The sequence below is a fragment of the Amblyraja radiata genome, chromosome 15 (assembly GCF_010909765.2).
Source record: "Amblyraja radiata isolate CabotCenter1 chromosome 15, sAmbRad1.1.pri, whole genome shotgun sequence".
Lineage (NCBI taxonomy): Eukaryota > Metazoa > Chordata > Chondrichthyes > Rajiformes > Rajidae > Amblyraja > Amblyraja radiata.
The window spans coordinates 43,257,802-43,278,317 of record NC_045970.1 but is presented as its reverse complement, the minus strand read 5'-3'; the positions used below and the strand labels follow the sequence as shown (position 1 = coordinate 43,278,317).

Below are 20,516 nucleotides of genomic sequence, written 5' to 3'. Positions count from 1 at the left end.
TTAACAACATTGATGTATAGAGGGAACTTGAGGTCCATGACCGTAACTCCTGAAAGTGGAAACATAAGTAGTGTAGTAGCCATTTAGCTACATAAAGCCATTTATAAGGAGTAAGCCATTTAGAACGGAGACGAGGAAACACCTTTTCTCACAGAGGGTGGCGAGTCTATGGATTTCTCTGCCTCAGAGGGCGGTGGAGGTGGGTTCTCTGGATGCTTTCAAGAGCGAGCTAGATAGGGCTCTTAAAAATAGTGGAGTCTGGTGATATGGGGAGAAGGCAGGAACAGGGTACTAATTGTGGATGATCAGCCATGATCACATTGAATGGCGGTGCTGACTCGAAGGGCCGAATGGCCTACTCCTGCACCTATTGTCTAACCACAAAGACTGTCACAAGTAGATAGTGGTATATATATAGAAAGCATATAGTATACTTACTTTCATAGGTTGGGGTATTGAATGCAAGAGTCAGGAAGTCAAGATGCAGCTTTATAGGACTTTGGTTAGGCCACATTTGGAGTATTGAATTCAGTATTGGAGTATTGTATGCAATTCTGGTCGTCTCATTACAGGAAGGATGTGGAGGCTTTGGAGACTTGATAGAAATATATAAAATTATGAGAGGCACAGATAGGGTATATAGTCAGAATATTTTTCCCTGTACGGAAGAATCAAATACTAGAGCACATAGCTTTAAGCTAAGAGAAGTGAATTTTAAAGGCGATGTAAGGAGCAAGTTATTTTTTCCCCACACAGAAGTTGGCGAGTTCCTGGAATGCGCTGGCGGAGGTAGCGGCTGAAGCAGATACATTAGTGGCATTTAAAATACTTTTGGATAAGCATATGGATATGCAGGGAATGGAGAGATAGGTTATTTGCAGGTAGACAAGTGATGTCTTGAAATCATTTTCGGCACAGATATTGTGGGACAGATATTCTGCAGTGGGGTAGACTGACTGACTCCCCTCCCCCCATCCCTCCCTCCCCAATCTTTGCACATCTCCAATCCTTTCCACTCGTCACTTTAATTTCATGTTTCATGGATTTTGTGTCTTTATGACTGTTGGCAGGTCAATTTCCCTCCTGGGATAAGTAAAGTTCTATTGCATCGACCTGTTCTTACGCTGTACTGTCCGTGTTCTAATAGTAAATGTGTAAGAATGTTAGCCCTGCCAGTAACACCCCTAGCTTTAAAACTTGAATAAAAAACTTTTTAAGTAATCACTGAGATATGTCAGTATGTCTCAAGTTGAGAACTAACAAAGGTAAAATGATGCATTGTTTTTTTGTGATTAAATCATCTTTGGAGACACAAAACACCAAATCATGACAGTACACAAAAATGCTGGAGAAACTCAGCGGGTTCAGCAGCATCTATGGAGCGAAGGAAATAGGCAACGTTTCGGGCCGAAACCCTTCTTCAATCTGAAGAAAGGTTTCGGCCCGAAACGTTGCCTATTTCCTTCGCTCCATAGATGCTGCTGCACCCGCTGAGTTTCTCCAGCATTTTTGTGTACCTTCGATTTTCCAGCATCTGCAGTTCCTTCTTAAACACCAAATCATGACATGTCTCCAAGCTACAAATACCACAAAAATCCAGCTTCGAAGTTTACAACTAAAAATAATTTGTGCTTGTCCACACACATTGCCATTAACACATCAGATCGTAATGGAGTCTTACCCATAATGCAACTGGAGTAACCCAGTCAGACACCCAGATTTGCATGACCTGTGCATTCGTTATGGCATACATGATACTATGACTGTGGAAATGTCTGCAACAACTGTATCCCGTTTTGGGCTTGGTGCAGTACCACATTTCATTTACAAGAAAACTGCAAAACCAATCAATTCTTACTGTAATTTTTTTTTAATGTTTCAACTTAATGTCAACACAATTTCAGATTTACCACATTGAAAATTGCTATTTTACAGGAACTACGGCAATGAGAGCAGTCCAGAAATGAGTTTCTCCAGCATTTTTGTGTACTGTCATGATTTGGTGTTTTGTGTCTCCATTCCCGATTACCCAATTACAAAACTTTCAGTAAACAAGAAAATATTGACTCTTGCTGACCGAAGTAGGAAGTAAATATAAATTGTTAACATATGTGCTGTGTGGTGACTTTTAATATTTCTTCCCACAACTAAAATACAATAAATTCGTCAATGTTCACTGGCAAAAGAAATGGTAATCCTTAGCCACAACAGAGCAATCGCTTTATCCAAACATGTTGAAATTTCGAAGTCCGGCTGTCCAGCCAATCAATCAGCACATCAAGGTTACGCTTCAGCAATTTAAGGTTACATTGAAATTTGTACTCCCATTTTTATCTCTTATCAATCCTCACATGTGAAACATGATAACTTCCTTTATGTGCTTAAGAACTAAATTTGAATAGCGTTCATTTTTGGACGCAGGATAACTGGTGCTATGTTAAATAAATCAGCCTCGCCGAGATATTTTTCTTCAACAGTGTCAAAGCAGTATTGAGAGATAATCCACTGTAATCACTCGATTAAAACCCCACTCCAATCCATGAACAAGAATATCCGAGAGGAAAAAAAATTCCTTCCAAAAAAATTATCTTCAAACTGTCGGTGAAGTGAGAACAGACCAGACGCCCACGATTACAGATTGGTATAATCGTTAAAAGATAGTACACGTTTAGTCGCTGGATCGATTAACATTTCTGTTTAAAGTGCAGAACAGTTGAAGCCTTCACTTTCCAGCGATTCAGTATCTAACATATCAAACCGCAAGTAACATACGCGAGAATTGTTTTGCAAGGAAGTACCTCTGCTCCGAGAGAATCTTCTCCCTCCTTTCATGCCCGAATGCAGATTGTGCAGAGACGGATCAGTGATCTTTTCCTTTGTCACTATTACACGGTGTTAACAAATAGTAAACCCTGCGACCTGCTTGCTATAGGATCTTTGGTTTGCACTCCGTGTAAAGATCTAGGTCACGAACATTACCCTAATACTGATAATTTAATCAGCCGTCCAAAACAGATAAGCGGAAAAATAAATATATTTAAACGAAAAGCTTTGCGCCATGATTTGTATTTTTGGACTTGATGAACTTTACAAAATAAACCGCACAAGAACACAAGCAACTCGAATTCCTTTTATAAAGACAGCTCAAACGAGGCGGAAGAGGGCGGTGCTTCGAACTAAAATCCAAGTCACAGGTGGTGGCAAAACAGTCACTTCCAGCATGAGTCATGTTAATGATTACTCAGTGTAACCAAGAGATATTCGGAAGGAGGCGTTCACTGGCTGCAGCAGATAAAACCCAGATTAATGTCTACTCTTGTGCAATTCGCAGTTGGTTTCCTTGCCAACATTATACCCTCGCGTAACAATTCATTCGCTAATGAAAAGAATCACATTAGAGCATGTCTTATTTAACAAATGCTATCTGACCTACTGTTAATTGTCTTTTATTCGGGGTTCTTGTTCTTTAAAAAAAACACACACAAATATAAGAATAGGAATACTTTATTGTCACATGTGATGAGGCACAGTGAGATTATTTGCTTGCATACACAATGTATACAATTAGCAGCTACCTACGCTGACAGTTACAAAGGTACAAATATAAGGTACTGTGGAGTAACCGGCCTAAATGTTGGCATGCAGAGGCAAGAGGCTTTCAAAGTCAACAATACTGTGTGGGCAGAAAAAGACAAGTGCAGGAGTGACTCAGCCGGTCAGGCAGCATCTCTGGAGAACATGGTAAAGATGTTTTGGAGTTGAGACCCTTTGTCAATGAATGGGGCGGAGAGAGAGAATGAAAAGGAGGGACAGGACAAAAATCCAGGTCTGTTATAGGTCAACACCAGTGAGAGGAGGTTTTGATACGTCGATGGTTGAACGAGCAGCAAAGATGAAAAGACAAAAGGTGCGAGATAAGGATGTGCAGCCAGAGAAGGAGTATTTATGGAAGGGGAGAGAAGAAATGAGTGCGCTTGCAGGGGGTGGGGTTGAGGGCAGGGTGGGGTTGAGGGCAGGGTGGGGGTTGAGGGCAGGAACAGCGAGAAAGGGGACCTGAATGTGTGGCTGAGGGGCTGGTGCAGGAAGCAGGGATTTAGATTTATACACCACTGGGGTCTCTTCTGGGGTAGGGGTGGCTTGTACAAAAGGTAACTTGGTAAAAGGTAACAAGTCACCTGTGATTTGGATTTTAGTTTGAAGGACTGCCCTCTTCCGCCTCGTTTGAGCTGTCTTTATAAAAGGAAGTTGAATTAGAATTTCTCGTGTTCTTGTGCGGTTTATTTTGTAAAGTTCATCAAGTCCAAAAATACATTCTGGCAGGCAGGTTTGCTAGTGCTACACGGGTGGGTTTAAACTAATTAGCAGGGGGGAGGGGTTGACAAATTGGGAGCATAAGGATGGATGGAGTTAAAGGGGAAGAGAGTACAGGAAAAGTTACGAAAGGCACCCGAATTAATGGGACAGAAAGTTCAAGAAGGGATAAGAGAGTAAGGTCAGGTGAGATAGGAACCGGTGTGAGAGGGGAGGTGAATACCAAATTAAAAGTGTTATATGTGAATGCGCAAAGTATAAGAAATAAAGTGGATGAGCTTGAGGCTCAGTTAGAAATTGGCACTTATGATGTTGTGGGAATTACAGAGACTTGGCTGCAAAAGGATTAGAGCTGGGAACTGAATATTCAGGGTTATACGTCCAATTGAAAAGACAGACAGGTGGGCAGACGGGGTGGGGTGGCTCTGTTGGTAAGGGGGGGAGAGAAGAGAGGGGGGGAGAAGAAGAGAGGGGGGTGAGGGGAAGAGTGAGGGGGGAGAGAGAGGGGGGGAGATAGAGGGGGTGAGAGAGGGGAGGGGAGAGAGGGGAGGGGGAGAGACCTGAGCCGAGGCGTGAGCGGACAGGCAAGCGAGTGAGTGTCGACCAAAGGAGCGCCGGTTGGGCCGACGCAGTCTTCAGCTGTGATCTTTGGTCTTCAGTCGACAGGGCGACTTTTGAACAACGGGGGGGGGAGGAGGGAGGAGTGGGAGGTGACGTCAGTCGCAGCGCGAGCGGACGGCAGGCAGGCAGATCCATTGTCATGTTATCAGCGAAAAAAAGGTGTTTTGATTTCAAAGTTTGATTGGATTTGTGAACATTTTAATTAATAACTAAAGACATAAAGCACAAAATTTTCAGGGAAGCCGATTTCAGACTCTGAAATCTCTACCAGAATATCTACAAATTATCCCGTTTGCGTGTCGTTTTTTCGAAAAGATGTGAAAACACATAAACAAATAAATAAATACACACACACACAAGATTAGAGTTTTATAGTTATAAGAATATAATTGAATCAAATTCAAGAAATATAAATTCACAATTTCAAAAATGGATTCACAATTCAGTACAGGTGCACAACCTTTTATCCGAAGATCCAAATAACGAAAACCTCCGAATAGCGGACATTTTTTCGGTCCTTGAAGAAAGGTCCTTGAAAACGTTCACCGAGGGCGGCCCGCAGAGGTGACAGCGGAACCTCCGGTCGGTCCTCGAAGAAAGGGGAACTAAATCCCCATTCATAAAAGAGAAGGTGAGGGTATATTGCGCGGGAGGGTTAATAATTGACAATATGCTGCTGCCTGCCCGCTGAGTTAAAAAGTTCCCACGGTAGACTCACGATACACAGTGTATCGTGAGTCTTGCGTGGGAACGTTTTAACTCAGCGGGCAGGCAGCAGCAGATTGTCGCTCCCTTCAGTTTCACCCCTCTGCTTCCCGGCCATGTGTGTGACCCCTTCCCTCCCCTCTCCAGCTCCCCGCTCATTGCACCGGCGCGGGGGCTTTGCACTGTCTTCACGTCGGCGATACCAGCAGGTCAGTGCCAGTCACCGGAGACGTCAGGACCAACGGGACACTGACCCCCAGGCCCACTGCAAGCACGGAGATCCCAGAGACCCACAGCCAACAGCAGCCCAGCCCAGCCCCGCTCCATCTACAGAGGAACCTGGGTTGCGGATGACGGGGCGCAGCTCGGGGCGTCGTAGGGGCCCATCGGGGAGCGGGTTCCTGTTGGTCCTGACGTCTCCGGCCACCTGCCATCCTCCAGGAACTGTACCGCCCTTGCAGGAGAGTGGGGTTGTTTGCAGTTGCAGAGGGAGGGGGCAAGGGCGGTACAGTTCCCAGTCTCAGCTCCAGTCCAGGGGGGTGGCCGGAGACGTCAGGACCAACGGGACACCAACCCCCAGGCCCACTGCAAGCACGGAGATCCCAGAGACCCACAGCCAGCAGCAACTCCAACCCAGCCCCGCTCCAACTCCAGAGGAACACGTAGGGGCAGAAGCTGATGGTGTGCAAGGTACGTCTTGTTCTTGGGGTGGCGGATGAGGGGGCGCAGCTCGGGCTGTGGGCAAACTGCCACTTGTCGCCGTAGCGGCCCATCGGGGAGCGGATTCCTCTGGAGTTGGAGGGGGAGGGGGTATTGTGCTGTTTGATCGCCCCCTGCTATCCCAGGGACAGGGAGACACAGCGGCTTTTTAGACTGGTGGGCAATCACTTCCAAAGTTCTGCCCACACAGTCAGTACACCTCTCCTACACTGCATTTCATACAAACATTTATTCTGCAAGAAAAAACTACATTGAAGACTCAAACTCGCGACCGAGTAACTGCCAGGATCGAGGCGCAAACTCGCGACCTAGCTCGGGGATTCAAGAATCCCCGAGCTAGGCCGCCTAAGGGCATGTAGCCCCGCTAGGGTGACATGAGTGCGAGAGGTGATTCAATGCTGCGGGCACATTTACAAATTCAGGAATTCATTCAACACACTGCATTTCATACAGATATTTATTCTGCAAGAAAAAACGACATTGAAGACTCAAACTCGCGACCGAGTAACTGCCGGGATCAAGGCGCAAACTCGCGACCTTGCGGATTTGAGCCGAGCACTCTACCACTGAGCCAGCCATTAAAATCTACGCTAAAAAATTTCCATTCCGAAGGCCGACAAATTCTGAATTACGAAAAGTGTCTGGTCCCAAGGCTTTCGGATAAAAGGTTGTGCACCTGTAGTACCGATTTTCAGTATTCCATACTGATATTTGAGAATACATGAGGTTGCATGCAAAATACTGATTTTCAAAAATTCAGTTTCCGTGTAATACGTTCTATTGCATTTATGTGAGAAATGACGATTTTCAGCCATCAAAATACGGAAATGCTCAGTGAAACTTGGCAGCTCTGCAATTATTCACAATCACATTGTGTTTGAGAATTCAAAATGTGATTTGGGATCTTGTTTATGAGTCATCATGGAACTAGAATTTGTTATAATAGTATGACAGTAAAATAGGTTAGTTTGAATGCGATCATAGTAATGTAAATGCACCTTTCTGACTTCTTCATGATGGAAATTGAAGTCGAACTAAATGTTGTATTCACATCACTATTCCATGTTGAAATTGATGTGATGTGAAGTTGTTAGGTCAGGAGGACCATTAATGGTGCACTGCACACACTAACACAGTCAAACAGTAACAGGCAATCAAATCAACACACAAAACATTTCCTAAAAAAGGTTTTCTTCACTGCAAAAACCTACAGTATATTATTTGCAGTTTTTGCATGCTCCTTTATAACATTTCACATTACATTTTACAACAGTACAAATTGATTATTAAAACAAGGACAACTTCAACTCTTGATTTTTTTTAAATGTATACAACAATGACCCCAATCATCCCATTTCACCCACTCATTACTCTTGACTCAACCAAAATTATTTCTGAAATATTGGTCATAAACTTGGTGCAAAAATGCTACAAAATAAGGCTCAGAATGCATCAGAGACACCTCTGTCAAGCTTCTCAAGTTTGCGGACGACACAACCCTGATTGGACTGATCCAGGATGGGAGAAATCTGCCTACAGACAGGAAGTGTCACAGCTGACGTCCTGGTGCCGTCGCACCAACCTAGATCTCAATGCTCTTAAGGCAGTGGAATTGATCGTAGACTTTAGGAGAGCTACCCCTCCACTCACCCCACTCACCATCAACAACACCACAGTCACATCTGTAAAGTCTTTTAAGTTCCTGGGAACCATCATCCCCAAGGACCTTAAGTGGGGGGCTCCCATCGACTCCAGTCAAAAAGGCACAACAGAGGATGTACTTTCTACGGCAGCTGAGGAAGCACAATTTGCCACATGCAATGATGGTCCAATTCTACACGGCCATCGTAGAGTCTGTTCTCACCTTCTCCATCATGGTCTGGTTTGGCTCAGCAACCAAGCACGACACCTGGAGGCTGCAGCGAATTGTCCGATCAGCAGAGAAGGTTATTGGCTGCAACCTTCCCTCAATTGATGAACTGTACACTGCAAGGGCCAGAAAGCGAGCGGGCAAGATCATCTCTGACCCCTCTCACCCTGGCCACAAACTCTTTGAATTACTTCCCTCTGGAAGGCGACTCCGGACTGTCAAAGCTGCCACAGCCAGACATAAAAACAGTTTTTATCCACAAGTAGTTGCTCTACTCAACAGCCAAAAATTTGTAGTCTCCTTTTGATCTGGTATTTTGTTGGTTCACATGCTTGATCAATGGTGTTTTATCATTAATGTTTTATTATTATTAATGTTTAGTGTTTTCTGAGTCATTCGTAACTGTCACTGTATGTCACGTTGTTACTTGTGGGTGGAGCACCAAGGCAAATTCCTTGTATGTGAATACTTGGCCAATAAACTTAGTTATTTACTTACAACCCCAGAGCTTCCAGGGCCCTTAACCCCGGCCGCGAGAGACTTCGAGCTTCGCGCTCGTGATGTGCGCGCACATTATTTCACATATTTTTTGTAATCTCATTTTTTGAAAAGCTTCGTACGGGCCTGTATCTCATGTTTTGCTTGGGCAGCTTACAGCCCAGTATTTCAATATTGATTTCTCAAATTTCAAATAACCCCAGCATTCCCTCTCTCTCCATCCCTCCCCCACCCAAATCATACCAGCCTCTCGTTTTCACCCAACAAACAGCTAACAATGGCCTGTTTCCTTTATCATTGTTACTTTTTTGCATATCTTTCATTCAGTGTTCTTTATCTCTCTACATCATCATCTATATCTGTAATTTCCCTTCCTTTTGACTAGTCTGAAGAAGGGTCACACATTCCTTCTCTCCAGAGCTGCTGCCTGTCCCGCTGAGTTACTCCAGCTTTTTGTGTCTGTAATGCATCAGTAATATGGTAGTAGGTACACTAAGTGGTGATGAGGTGCTGCCTTAACCAGCTGCTTTGTTGTGAAGAGAGTCAAGGTTTTCAAGTATTTTTGGAAATGCACTGATTCATGTAAGTGAGGGATTTTTAATTACACTCTTGGCATGTCTCGTGAAGTGAGTGACCAGGCTTTGGCAGGTGAAACTTGTTGCAGGAAATCGAGGCTTTTTCCTGCTTATACAGCTGCAGTAGTAATATGGCAGGTCTAGTTAAATTTAAGGTGACCATTAGGATGTTGATGGGAAGGACACAATGGTAACCATGCTGTTTAATGTCAAGGTTAGGTGACTATTTGTTGACAGAGATAGTCAGTGCCAAACACTCATGTAATACAAATAATACATTCCACTTATCATCACATGTCTGAATGTTGCCTAGGTCTTTTGCATGTGTGAGCTGCTTCATTTTCTGAAGTGTTGCAACTGGATTAAACATTGTGGCATCATCAGCAAACATCAGAACTGCCATATTTTTGATGGAAGGGCTCATTGACAAAATCGCAATAATTATGCTTTGAACCTGTTGAGAAACCTAGCCAACAGTCTTTGATAGTCATTCAGCGAAATGTATATCTAGGTCAGACAAAGGCAGTAGAATGGTGTGGACAAGATCAAGTAGTCTATCCCCTGAGCAAAAAACAAACTGCTGGAGGAACTCGGCAGGTTAGGCAGCATCTCTGGAGGGAAATGGGCAAACGATGTTTCAGTCAGTCAGTTCATTTCCTTCCACAATTGCGCCTGATCCACTAAGTATCTCCAACAACAAAAAAAAACTGCTGAGGGACTCAGCGGGTCAGGCATCATCTGTGGAGGGAATGGACAAACGATGTTCTGGGTCAGAACCTTTCTTCAAACTGATGAAGCTGAGGGGAGAAAGATGGAAAAGAGAGGTGGGGCAAAGTGATGTGGAATACAGGTGAGGTGTTTAAGAAGAAACTGCAGATGCTGGAAAATTGAAGGTAGACAAAAATGCTGGAGAAACTCAGCGGTGAGGGGTTGATTGGCAGATGGGTGGAATAAGTTGCATGGGCTAGGGGTGAAAAGGAAAAAAAGTCAGATAAAGAAAGAGATGTGAAATGTAAAAACAGTGGGAGAAATATGGGTGGAATGGGACAGATAAATAAGGTACTCACGGTTAGGAGATGAGCATATAGAGGAGGAGAAAAGAGCAGGGGGGTGACTAGAATAGTGGGAGATTGAGGGAGACATGTCTGCGCACCAGGGTATGCATGGGGGCAGGGGAAAGAGAAGGGGGATATTACTTGGAATTTTAGAATTCAATGTTCATATAATTTGGTTGTGAGCAGAATACGAGCTGCTGTTCTTCCAGTTTGCATGGGGCCTCATTCTGCCAAAGGAGGAGACCAAGGACAGAAAGGTCGATATGGCAATGGGAAGGAGAGTTAAAATGGTTGGCAACTGGAAGCTCCAGCATGCCCTGTGTGACAGAGCACAAGTGGTTTAGTTACACGCTTGGTCACGCTGATGTAAGTGAGGCCACATCGAGAGCATCAAATTAAATAGATGAGGCTGGAAGAGGCAAACAAACTGTCTTACCTGCAAGGGCTGCTGGGGTCCATGGATGGAAGTGAGAGAGAAAAGGTGCACACAAAGGTATTACATTTCCTGGGGTTGCAAGGGGAAACTGCTTTGTGAGGAGCAGGTTGGGTGGGGTGGGATAAGCGAACCAAAGATTTGCAGCGAAAGTGGTTACTGCATAAAAGGAAAGTGGTGGAGACTGGAAGATGTAACTGTTGGTGAGATTACATTAAAGGTAGCAGAAATGATGGAGAATGATGTGTTAGATGCAAAGACTGGTGGAATGAAAGTTAAGGACTGAGGGAACTTAAACCTTGTTTCATCTGGGGAAGCAAGAACAGAACTGTGGGACACAGATGAAACATGGGCGAGGGCTCTATTCACAACAGCAGGGGGAAACCATGTTTAGTGAAGAAAGTGGGCATCTCTGATGTCCAGGAGTGGAAAGCCTCATCTTGGGAGCAGATGCACCAGAGACAGAAAAATTGAGAGTAAGGGATGGCATTCTTGCAAAAGTCAGGGTGGGAAGCCGAATAGTCAAGTTAGCTGTGGGAGTCAGTGTGTTTGGAGCAGACGTCTGTCAAATGACTGTCACTTGTGATAGATAACAGAAAGATTGAGAAAAGTCTGTCACATGTGATAGATAACAGAAAGATTGAGAAAGGGGTGCGAGGTGTCAGAGATAGTCTGTGAATTTGAGGGCAAGGTGAAAGTTAGTGGTAAAGTTGATGAAATCAATGAGTTCTGCACGGGTGCAGAAGGCAACCCTCCAACAAGATTTTGTCTGCAGTCTTGTGGTCTGCAGATTGATAAATCCACCATGTACCAAAACCCAGTCTGGCAACTAAGCTCTTAATACTACCAGTTGTGCTAATGCCAATTCATTCTTGATTGGACATCTGACCAATGTATCATCCATGCTCTTGTATTCAATGCCCTAACTAATGAAGGCCAGTATTCCATATCCCCCCCTAAATATGTTATCCACCTACACTGCCACCTTTAAGGATCTTTGGATTTGCATGCCACGGTCTCTCTGTTCCCTTTTGGATCTTCCTATTTACGGTGTACTCCTTAGCTTTTATTCATACTAAATGCATAGCATGAAGTGTCCCAATCTGACATCTGACAATATCACCATCTGACATTTCTCAACCCATTGCATCAACACATCTATATCACCCTGTAGGCCAAGACTACCCTCCTATCAATGTTAAATATTTGTGTCATCTAAACAAACTGATAATGCCTCCTACTTCCACATTCAAATCATTCACCTATTGTAGCAAGGGTTTTAGCACCGATACCCTGTGGAGCACCGATACCACAAAAAAAACAAAAACAAATTAATTTGATAGGATCTGCCCTTCATACAATCATGCTGCTCATCTCTGATTCACTCCTGACCCTTAACTTTCCCAAATGCCTACACCAGCAACTGCAAATTCTAGCAGTGACCAGTTCTTACCACAGAAGAGAGGATATGCAATGTGGCAGGAAAGGCAAACACATGACTGTCACACAAATGACAAAGACAGTGTGCTGAAAACGTGTGCCCCACTTCCCAAAAGTACAAGTTAAACAAATAACAGTTTCTGGCATGTTTTTAATGGAGCATACCCATTTTTAAAAATCCATTTAGTATCTGAAAAAATCTCACAATGTTGGATTAAAAACCCTGTTATCAGTTTGTAAATGTGATAACTATTAATGGTATACACCACCATCCATAAAGAAGTTAATTTCTTTGAAATGCAAAGAATCATGTTAATAAGTAATACAATTACAGTTTACTACCTGACGCAACATTTCTTTTGCATTCACCATCAAGGACCCTTCTTTCAACAAAGTGCTAGCCAAAGATAAAGGTGATTCGGTATGGCGTCAAATACTCTTTATGAAACTTCAACAGTTGTACAATAGAAAGCATACTGACTAATTGCATCACAGACTGATTTGATAACTGAATGCTTAACAATGAAGGAGGCTGCAGAGTGATAGACATTGCCTGGACCATCACAGGTACTGACCTCCCCACCATGAAAAGGATCTATTGGAGATGCTGTCTCAAGAAGGTACCTAATATCAAAGGAGCTGGACTCTGTAGAACCCATTCTTATTTTTAACAGATCTGTAACCTTTCAAGGAAGGGCTTAAGTTTAACCACATTACAACGGTAGTAGGTCGTTTTTTGTTGAATATTGGCAGCTCAGATCAAAGGTCAAGCTCTGAAACTGACAAGAGTCTATTTTGGCTCAAAAAAATGGGCAGGAGAGGAAATGGAATGAATTGGGAATATATGGAATTGCAAACATACATGAGAATGAAGACAACATTGGAACACCCTCAAACAATGCCACACAACCATCAAATATGCCTTATCCCCAAACCACATTGTAGAAAATCTGATCACTTGGCTGTGGTTCTACTCCCTACTTACAAGCACACACTGAAATGGGAGGATCCAGCAGAAAAAGTCATAGTGCTGATCTGAGTAAACAGATGAGATCCCCACGACTCCTTTGAGGCGGTGGAATAATCCATCATTAAGGATTCTACGGCCAACCTGAATGAGTATGCCAGTGCTGTCAGAGAATTGTAAGTTTGCAGAGGAATGCGTTTCAAAGACAATATGAATGTTCCCCAATCGGAAAATATGGATGAACCATTAGGTCCACTCCCAAATGAAGATCAAATCTGCAGTGCTCCAGTCAAACAATCCCAAGCTGTACATGTAATAATTTTACAATCTTTGCCAAGCTATCAAGGATACCAAGATGAAATTTTGCATCAAACTAGAGTGCCCAGATAACTACACAGACACCATCATTGGAGCATGGCTTGCATGCTATAACGGGCTACATAGTGAAGTTGGGCAGTATTGCTGGCCGCAATGCATCCCTCTCTGTAGAGCCCAATGCATTTCTTGCTCACTTTCAACTGAGCTCAGTGGAATGACATCATCCACCTCAATACCCTTGGGTGTACCTGTACCAACAGTCACTATCGCAGATATCAGATCGGCCTTCCTCAATGAACACATCCCAGATGGAATCCTTGGCCACGTCCTCAAGACCTGCATCGACCAGTTAGCAGGAATATTCATACATCCTTAGCCTCTCCTTAATCCATTTGGAGCTCTCCATCTGCTTTAAGACCATTACCATGCAAGTGCTGACAAAAAGAAGTGTGTCCTAATGACTACCGTCCAGGGCTCTGACATCGATCATCGTGAAGTGCTTCTAGAGGCTGGTCATGGTGCACATGAAATCCATGCTCCCAGACAGCCTTGGATCATTGCAGTTGGTATCGCAACTGGTTCATGGCAGACGCCATATCTTTGGTCTGACACTAATCCCTGGATCATCTGAATTCCGAGGACCCCTATGTCAGACTTTATTGGCTACAGCTCTGCCTTCAATGTCCCAACCAAACTCGTCTCCAGAGTCCTGGGCGTCAGCCCCCGTTCCCTCTCCGCAATTGGATCCTCGACATCCTGACCCATAGATCATAATCAATGCAGATAGGCGAGAAAACATCCCGATGATAACTCTCAACACCGATGCCCGCAACGAGGCATTCTCAGTCACTTACTATACTCTCATAATTGCGCGGCAAAATCTGCTAATTCCATTTTCAAGTTGCAGACGACACCATGACAATTTCGGACCAGATCTCAAACAATGAGACAGAGTACAGGAAAGATATAGAGAACTTGGTAACAATGGTGTAAAGACAACAAGTTCTCCCTCAATAGTAGCAAGATGAAGGAGCTGGTTATTGACTTCAGCAAGTGAGGTGGTGTACATAACCTTATCTAAATGTTATCAAAGTGCAGATGATCAAGAGCTTCAGGTTTCTAGGTGTAAATATCATCAATAATTTGTCTGGGATTAGCCACATTGAAGCTATGACCAAGAAAATACACCAAAGCCTTTCCTTCCTCAGAACACAAAGCAAGTTCAACGTACCTACAATGACTCTCACAAACTTCTACGAATGCATTGCAAAAAGCATTCTGCCAGGATACAGTGCATTCAGAAAGTATTCAAACCCTTTCACGTTTCCACATTTTGTTACGTTACAGCCTTATTCTAAAATGGATTTTAAAAAAAAGTTTTTATCATCAATCTACACACAATACCCCGTAATAAAAAAGCAAAAACAGGTGTTTAGAAATTTTTGCAAAGTAATTAAAACGAAATAACTGAAATATCACATTAACACAAGTATTCAGACCTTTTACTCAGTACTTTGTTGAAGCATCTTTGGCAGCGATTACAGCCTGAAGTCTTCTTGGGTATGACGCTACAAGCTTGGCAGCCTGCATTTGGATAATTTCTCCCATTCTTCTCTGCAGATCCTCTCAGGCTCTGTCAGAGTGACCATCGGGTTCTTTGTCACCTCCCTGACCAAGGCCCTTCTCCCCCGATTGTTCAGTTTGGCCGGGCGGCCAGCTCTATGAAGAGTTCTGGTGGTTCCAAAGTTCTTCCATTTAAGAATGACGGAGGACACTGTGCTCTTCGGGACCTGCAATGCTGAAGAAATGGTTTTGTACCCTTGGAGGTCTACGGAAAATTTTGAGTGTCATAGCAAAGGGTCTGAATACTTATGTAAATTTGATATTTCAGTTATGTATTTTAAATTATTTTGCAAAAATTTCTCTACACCTGTTTTCGCTTCTTCATTCTGGGGTATTGTGTGTAGATTGATGATAAACATTTTTTGTTATCCATTTTAAAATAAGGCTGTAACGTAACAAAATGTGGCAAGGGGTCTGAATACTTTCTGAATGCACTGTACATCACAGCTTTGTTTGGCAACAGCTCTATCTAAGATGGCAAGAAATTTCAGAGTTGTGCACATAGTAGTTCAGTCCATCACACAAAATATATTTCATTTAAAGTTTCATTTCCTACATAAAGTGCGATACAATGAGTTTCTGCTTCTCAATAAATAGGAACAGAGTCGTCCATCCTAGTCATACCATTACAGGCACTATTTAAATTAACTATACATTTTGAAAGATGTCATATGTTTCAAAATCAGAACTCGTTTAGTTTCAAATCCTGTAAAATTTCAAAATTGATTCTTCTGGGAATTGAGAAACACTACTAAAATCTCAAAATATTCTCTCAAATTCTGTTAGTATTCCTCCTCAATGATTACTAATTTCTACAGGATTATATATCTACCTTGGTTTTTTCAGAATGTATTCCAGTGACAAAAATAACATGAGGACTAAATTTTGATGAGCATTTCTGAATATATTTCAATCCACCTATTTATCAAGAAACAATGTGTTTTTAAGCAGTCAAGCACTTTTAGGATTTGGTAACTTTCTCTGAAAGTCGCTTATCATAATTTTGTACGTGTGATGCTATGTAAGGTTAGGATTAACCACAGTTGTGATGCCATCACTGTAACGTGATTTCCCAAAACCTACTAAATAGGCTTATATACAAAGAGCAACTAATGCAATATGCTACCAAGCAATAGTTACTGCCTTTATGGGTGTAACTCAGAACAATACTCTGTTTTCATAGAATAATTAGTAAAATTGGTGGTACAGTGAGGTAATTATTTGGCGGGAACAAAAGAACAAACTTAACATTGAACAGTGACATGCAGAATTTTCCTCCTCACCAAATCCTCACTGCTCCCTAATTGTCCATAAATATAATTATGACTACACAAAGTCAAATCTTCCTACTCCAATAATGAAGTTATAATCAATGCAATATGAATACTTATGTAATAAACAGAAAGATGTAATAACTGTAATACTTCATAATCAAAGTAGCAGTTTTGCTGTGTGAAAATCAAATTGATTCATGAAAATCGAATTGAGTCATAAACTGGTATAGTAGTCATAATGAATACTTCCAAAAATTTGGCCATACCTCAATAAATGCTTTTGATTTTCTAGGTTAAAATGTCAGACTTAGCTCAATACGAGCGCTTACTCCTCATTCACAAGTTTGTATTACTCTTAATTTGAGAGCTTCAAGAACTTAACCTAGGTTGGTAATTTAAACATTGCAACAGACAATGTATTAAACTGAAGTCCAGTTATGTGTAGGAAAGAACTGCAGACGCTGGTTTAAATTGAAGATAGACACAAAATGCTGGAGTAAATCAGCGGGACAGGCAACATCTCTGGAGAGAAGGAATGGGTGACGTTTCGGTCAAGACCATTCTTCAGACATCTTATTATTGAGAAGCCAGTTATCTTCTCAGGTGAAAATAAAAGTTAAATGGCACAATTCACAGTGAGAAAGCAGTTCTCCTAATGTCCTGGACAATATTAATTTCCGCTAACATCCATTAAAAACAAGTTTTAAAGTAAATCTTTGCTCAACTATGCAGTAAAGATTATGTGTTTTGAAAATAGTTTATACCTTTTGTAAAACAAAAATATTTTGTCTGGCAAGGCATAAAACTTTAAATGCTAGAAATTCTGAAATATGAACAGAAAATTTTGAAATATTCAGGTCAGACAGCAGAGACAAACAAAGTAAATCTTTCCTCAAATTTGACCTTTGATCAAACTGCCTAATCTCTGATGATTTGCAGCATTTTATCTTTTATTATTCAATCTGTTAGGCTTATGATTTTATGAAGATTAATAGAAAAAAAGGAAAAAGAGATTTGTGAATGATGCCTCCATATAACACTTAGGCTTGGTTCACTTACACATCACACATCAAAAAACACTATTAATTATGTTATTTATGCACAGCCTTAGTTAGTTTTACACACTGAGAACAAGGAATCAAATCAGCAGTTTTCAAGATTCTACATCCAAGATTCTACATGCTATATCATGTATTTATTGATAGGTAATTTAATACTTTGTCTAGGATAGTGTTAATATGTGAGGATCGCTGATCGGTGCGGATTCGGTGGGCCGAAGGGCCTGTTTCCGCGTTGTATCTCTAAAACTAAAACTAAATCAAAATGTAGATAATAAAATATGTTCATATACAATGAAAGGATAATGAAAAGATAACATTAGGAGCAAATAAGTAGAAATCAATTATTACTTTTTTCATTAAACTTACCAAAGCTGGCCACTGAATCTGCTTATTCTTTGATCCCTGAGACAGGCTCGAGTTCTTTTTCTTAGCCCAGACCAGCTGATGCTCCACCAAAAAAATCTGGAAGTCTTCATAAACTTTAACCCATTCACGTTTTTCCCATTCTAGATCATCAAATTCCACATAAGCCTAGGAAAAATTAAGATGAAAATTAATAAATATTTTGTATTTTTCTATAATGATATGGAAGCTCATGAGGACAATGAAAATAGTGAAACCAGAGATTTCAAATCTTATTGTCCTGGAATAAATTATCTTACTTGTTTGTATTCATTCAACTAATTCCCCAGCAAAATTATCTTATTAAAAAACAAAACTTCATGTGGAAATATTAACTAGTTCAGTTATATTGTAAGCATTGTTTTATTTTAGAACATAAAACATAGATCTGTACACCACAAGGCCCTTCGGCCCACGGCGTCTGTGCCGAACATAACAAATGAATTACTTATCTATCTGCACATAACCAATATATCTCCATTACTTGCATATCCATATGCCTACCCAAGAGTCTTTAAAGTGCCATTGACGTATCTGCTTTAACCACCACACCCGGCAGCACATTACAAGCACTCACCACCTTCTGTGTAGAAAACATTCCAAGGGAATCTCCTTTAAACTTTACCCCTCCTATTTTAAAGCTATGCCCTCTAGTGTTTGATTTTCCATTCTAGCCGTCTATCCTATCTATTCCTCTCATAATTATATATACTTTTATTAGGTCTCCCTGTTACATCCAGTGTTCGAGAGAACATCTGTGGCTAGAGAAGATGATAATATATTCAACAAGGCTCCCGCAATCTCTTTTCTTGCCTTTTTTGAAAAATTGGGATAAATCCCATCTGGCTCTGGAAATTTATCCACCTTAACACTCTTCAAGAGTCTCAACACTTTGCCCTTTTAACTCTCAAACAACCCATGCATTCTAGTATTCTCCACAATGGTTTCATTGTCCTCCTTGGCAAAAACTAAGTACTCATTTAGTAGTTTTATTTAGTTTAGAGATACAGTGCAGAAACAGGCCCTTCCTCCCACCGAGTCCGTACCGACCAGCGATCTGCACACACTAACACTATCCTACCCATGCAAGGGGCGATTTACATTTATACCAAGCCAATTAACCTACAAACCTGTACATCTTTGGAGGGTGGGAGGAAACCGAAGATCTCGGAGAAAACCCACGCAGGTCACGAGGCACTCAGACAAGCACCCAGTCAGGATTGAACCCGGGTCTCTGGCGCTGTAAGGCTGCAGCTCTACCGCTACGCCACCATGCCACCCAATATCTCGCCTACATCCCCAGTCTTCAAGCACAAATTCCCTTCTTTATCCTTGAGCGGTCCTAGTTGTCCCTAGTTATCCTTTTGTTTTTAATATAGATATAAAAAGCTTTGGGATTTTCTTTAATCCAACTTGAAAAAGCCATTTGTGTCCCCCTTTAAGCCTTCTAATCACCCACTTGATTTATTTCCTCCTTTCTTTATATTCCTCCAAGGCCCTGTTTGATTCCAACCTCTTAAACCTTGCATGCATTCGTTTCGACCAAATTTACAAACTCTGTTCATCCAGGGTTCACTAGTTTGCCATCCTTATCCCTCCATTTTACTGGAACATGCCGGTTCTGAATTTCAACCAATTGGCCTTTAAACAACTATCACATGTCAGATATGGACTTACTCAATAACAATTGCTCCCAGTGTACCCTCCCGAGATCATGCCCTAATAACATTGTATTTTGCGTTATTTCAATTTAGCACCTGCCCTGAAATGTCCAGTCTTCTCCATATTCAAACAATCTTAAAACTTGTAGAGCTGTACATCTTTGGAGGGTGGGAGGAAACCGATCACAAAGTCCACTACACAAATGCAAGATTATCTAGAATTTACCCCGCTGTTAGGGACACCTGCAACAGATGTAATCAATCTCCTGCCAACCATAGCCATATGTTTTGGTCTTGCCCTAAGCTAGCAGCCTTTTGGAGGAGTGCTTTCGACTTGATAAGCAGAGACTATGGGCAGACTATTCCTCCAAACCCACTGTCAGCCATTTTCGGTACCCCTCCCAACACCAACCTCTCTGTTGCGGTGAAACGGGTTCTAGCTTCGGAGACTGATCTTGCTTAACTGGAGGCTCACCTGTCCCCCGACACACACCCGCTGGATTAAGGAGGTGCTTTACAATTTAAAGCTTGAAAAACTTAGGTTCTCTCTCAAAGGCTCTACCAAGACATTCCTAGATACATGGAACCCTTTCTTGGAACTTGTTAACTCTCTCAACTTGTCCCCGGACTCGGAAGAGGACTGAGTGCTCTCCACCATTGTTCTGCTCTACTGCAACTGCTCTCCCCTTAACCCCCCCCCCCCCCCCCACACTTATTTATTTAATTACTTACTTATTTACTGTTATTAGTGACCCCCTTTTTTTTCAAAAATTTTTTTTTGTGCTTTTTGTTTCGTTTATCTTACCATATTTGTGTGGATGTGTATGTATGTGAGTGTTGTTTGTCCCCGTTTGGTTCCGACCTGATTCGGGTGGGTTGAAGGTGGGTAAGGGTATTGAGGGTCGCTTACATACTGTTGCACAATTATGCCTTGACTGTCACTGTCTGTTATCATTGTTTGTATGCAAATTGCTGTGAAATT

The 20,516-nt window shown here is 42.0% G+C and overlaps 1 protein-coding gene across 5 annotated transcripts in view; it reads right to left on the bottom strand.

Annotated features, from left to right (window-relative positions):
* jmjd1c (jumonji domain containing 1C) overlaps positions 1-20,516 on the bottom strand; it is a 120,277-nt gene that overhangs the window by 73,109 nt on the left and 26,652 nt on the right. For all 5 annotated transcript variants that reach the window (XM_033034273.1, XM_033034275.1, XM_033034277.1 and 2 more), the window contains exon 2: positions 17,838-18,002. In XM_033034273.1, the coding sequence (XP_032890164.1) occupies positions 17,838-18,002 (165 nt within the window). The remainder of the gene's footprint in view (positions 1-17,837; positions 18,003-20,516) is intronic.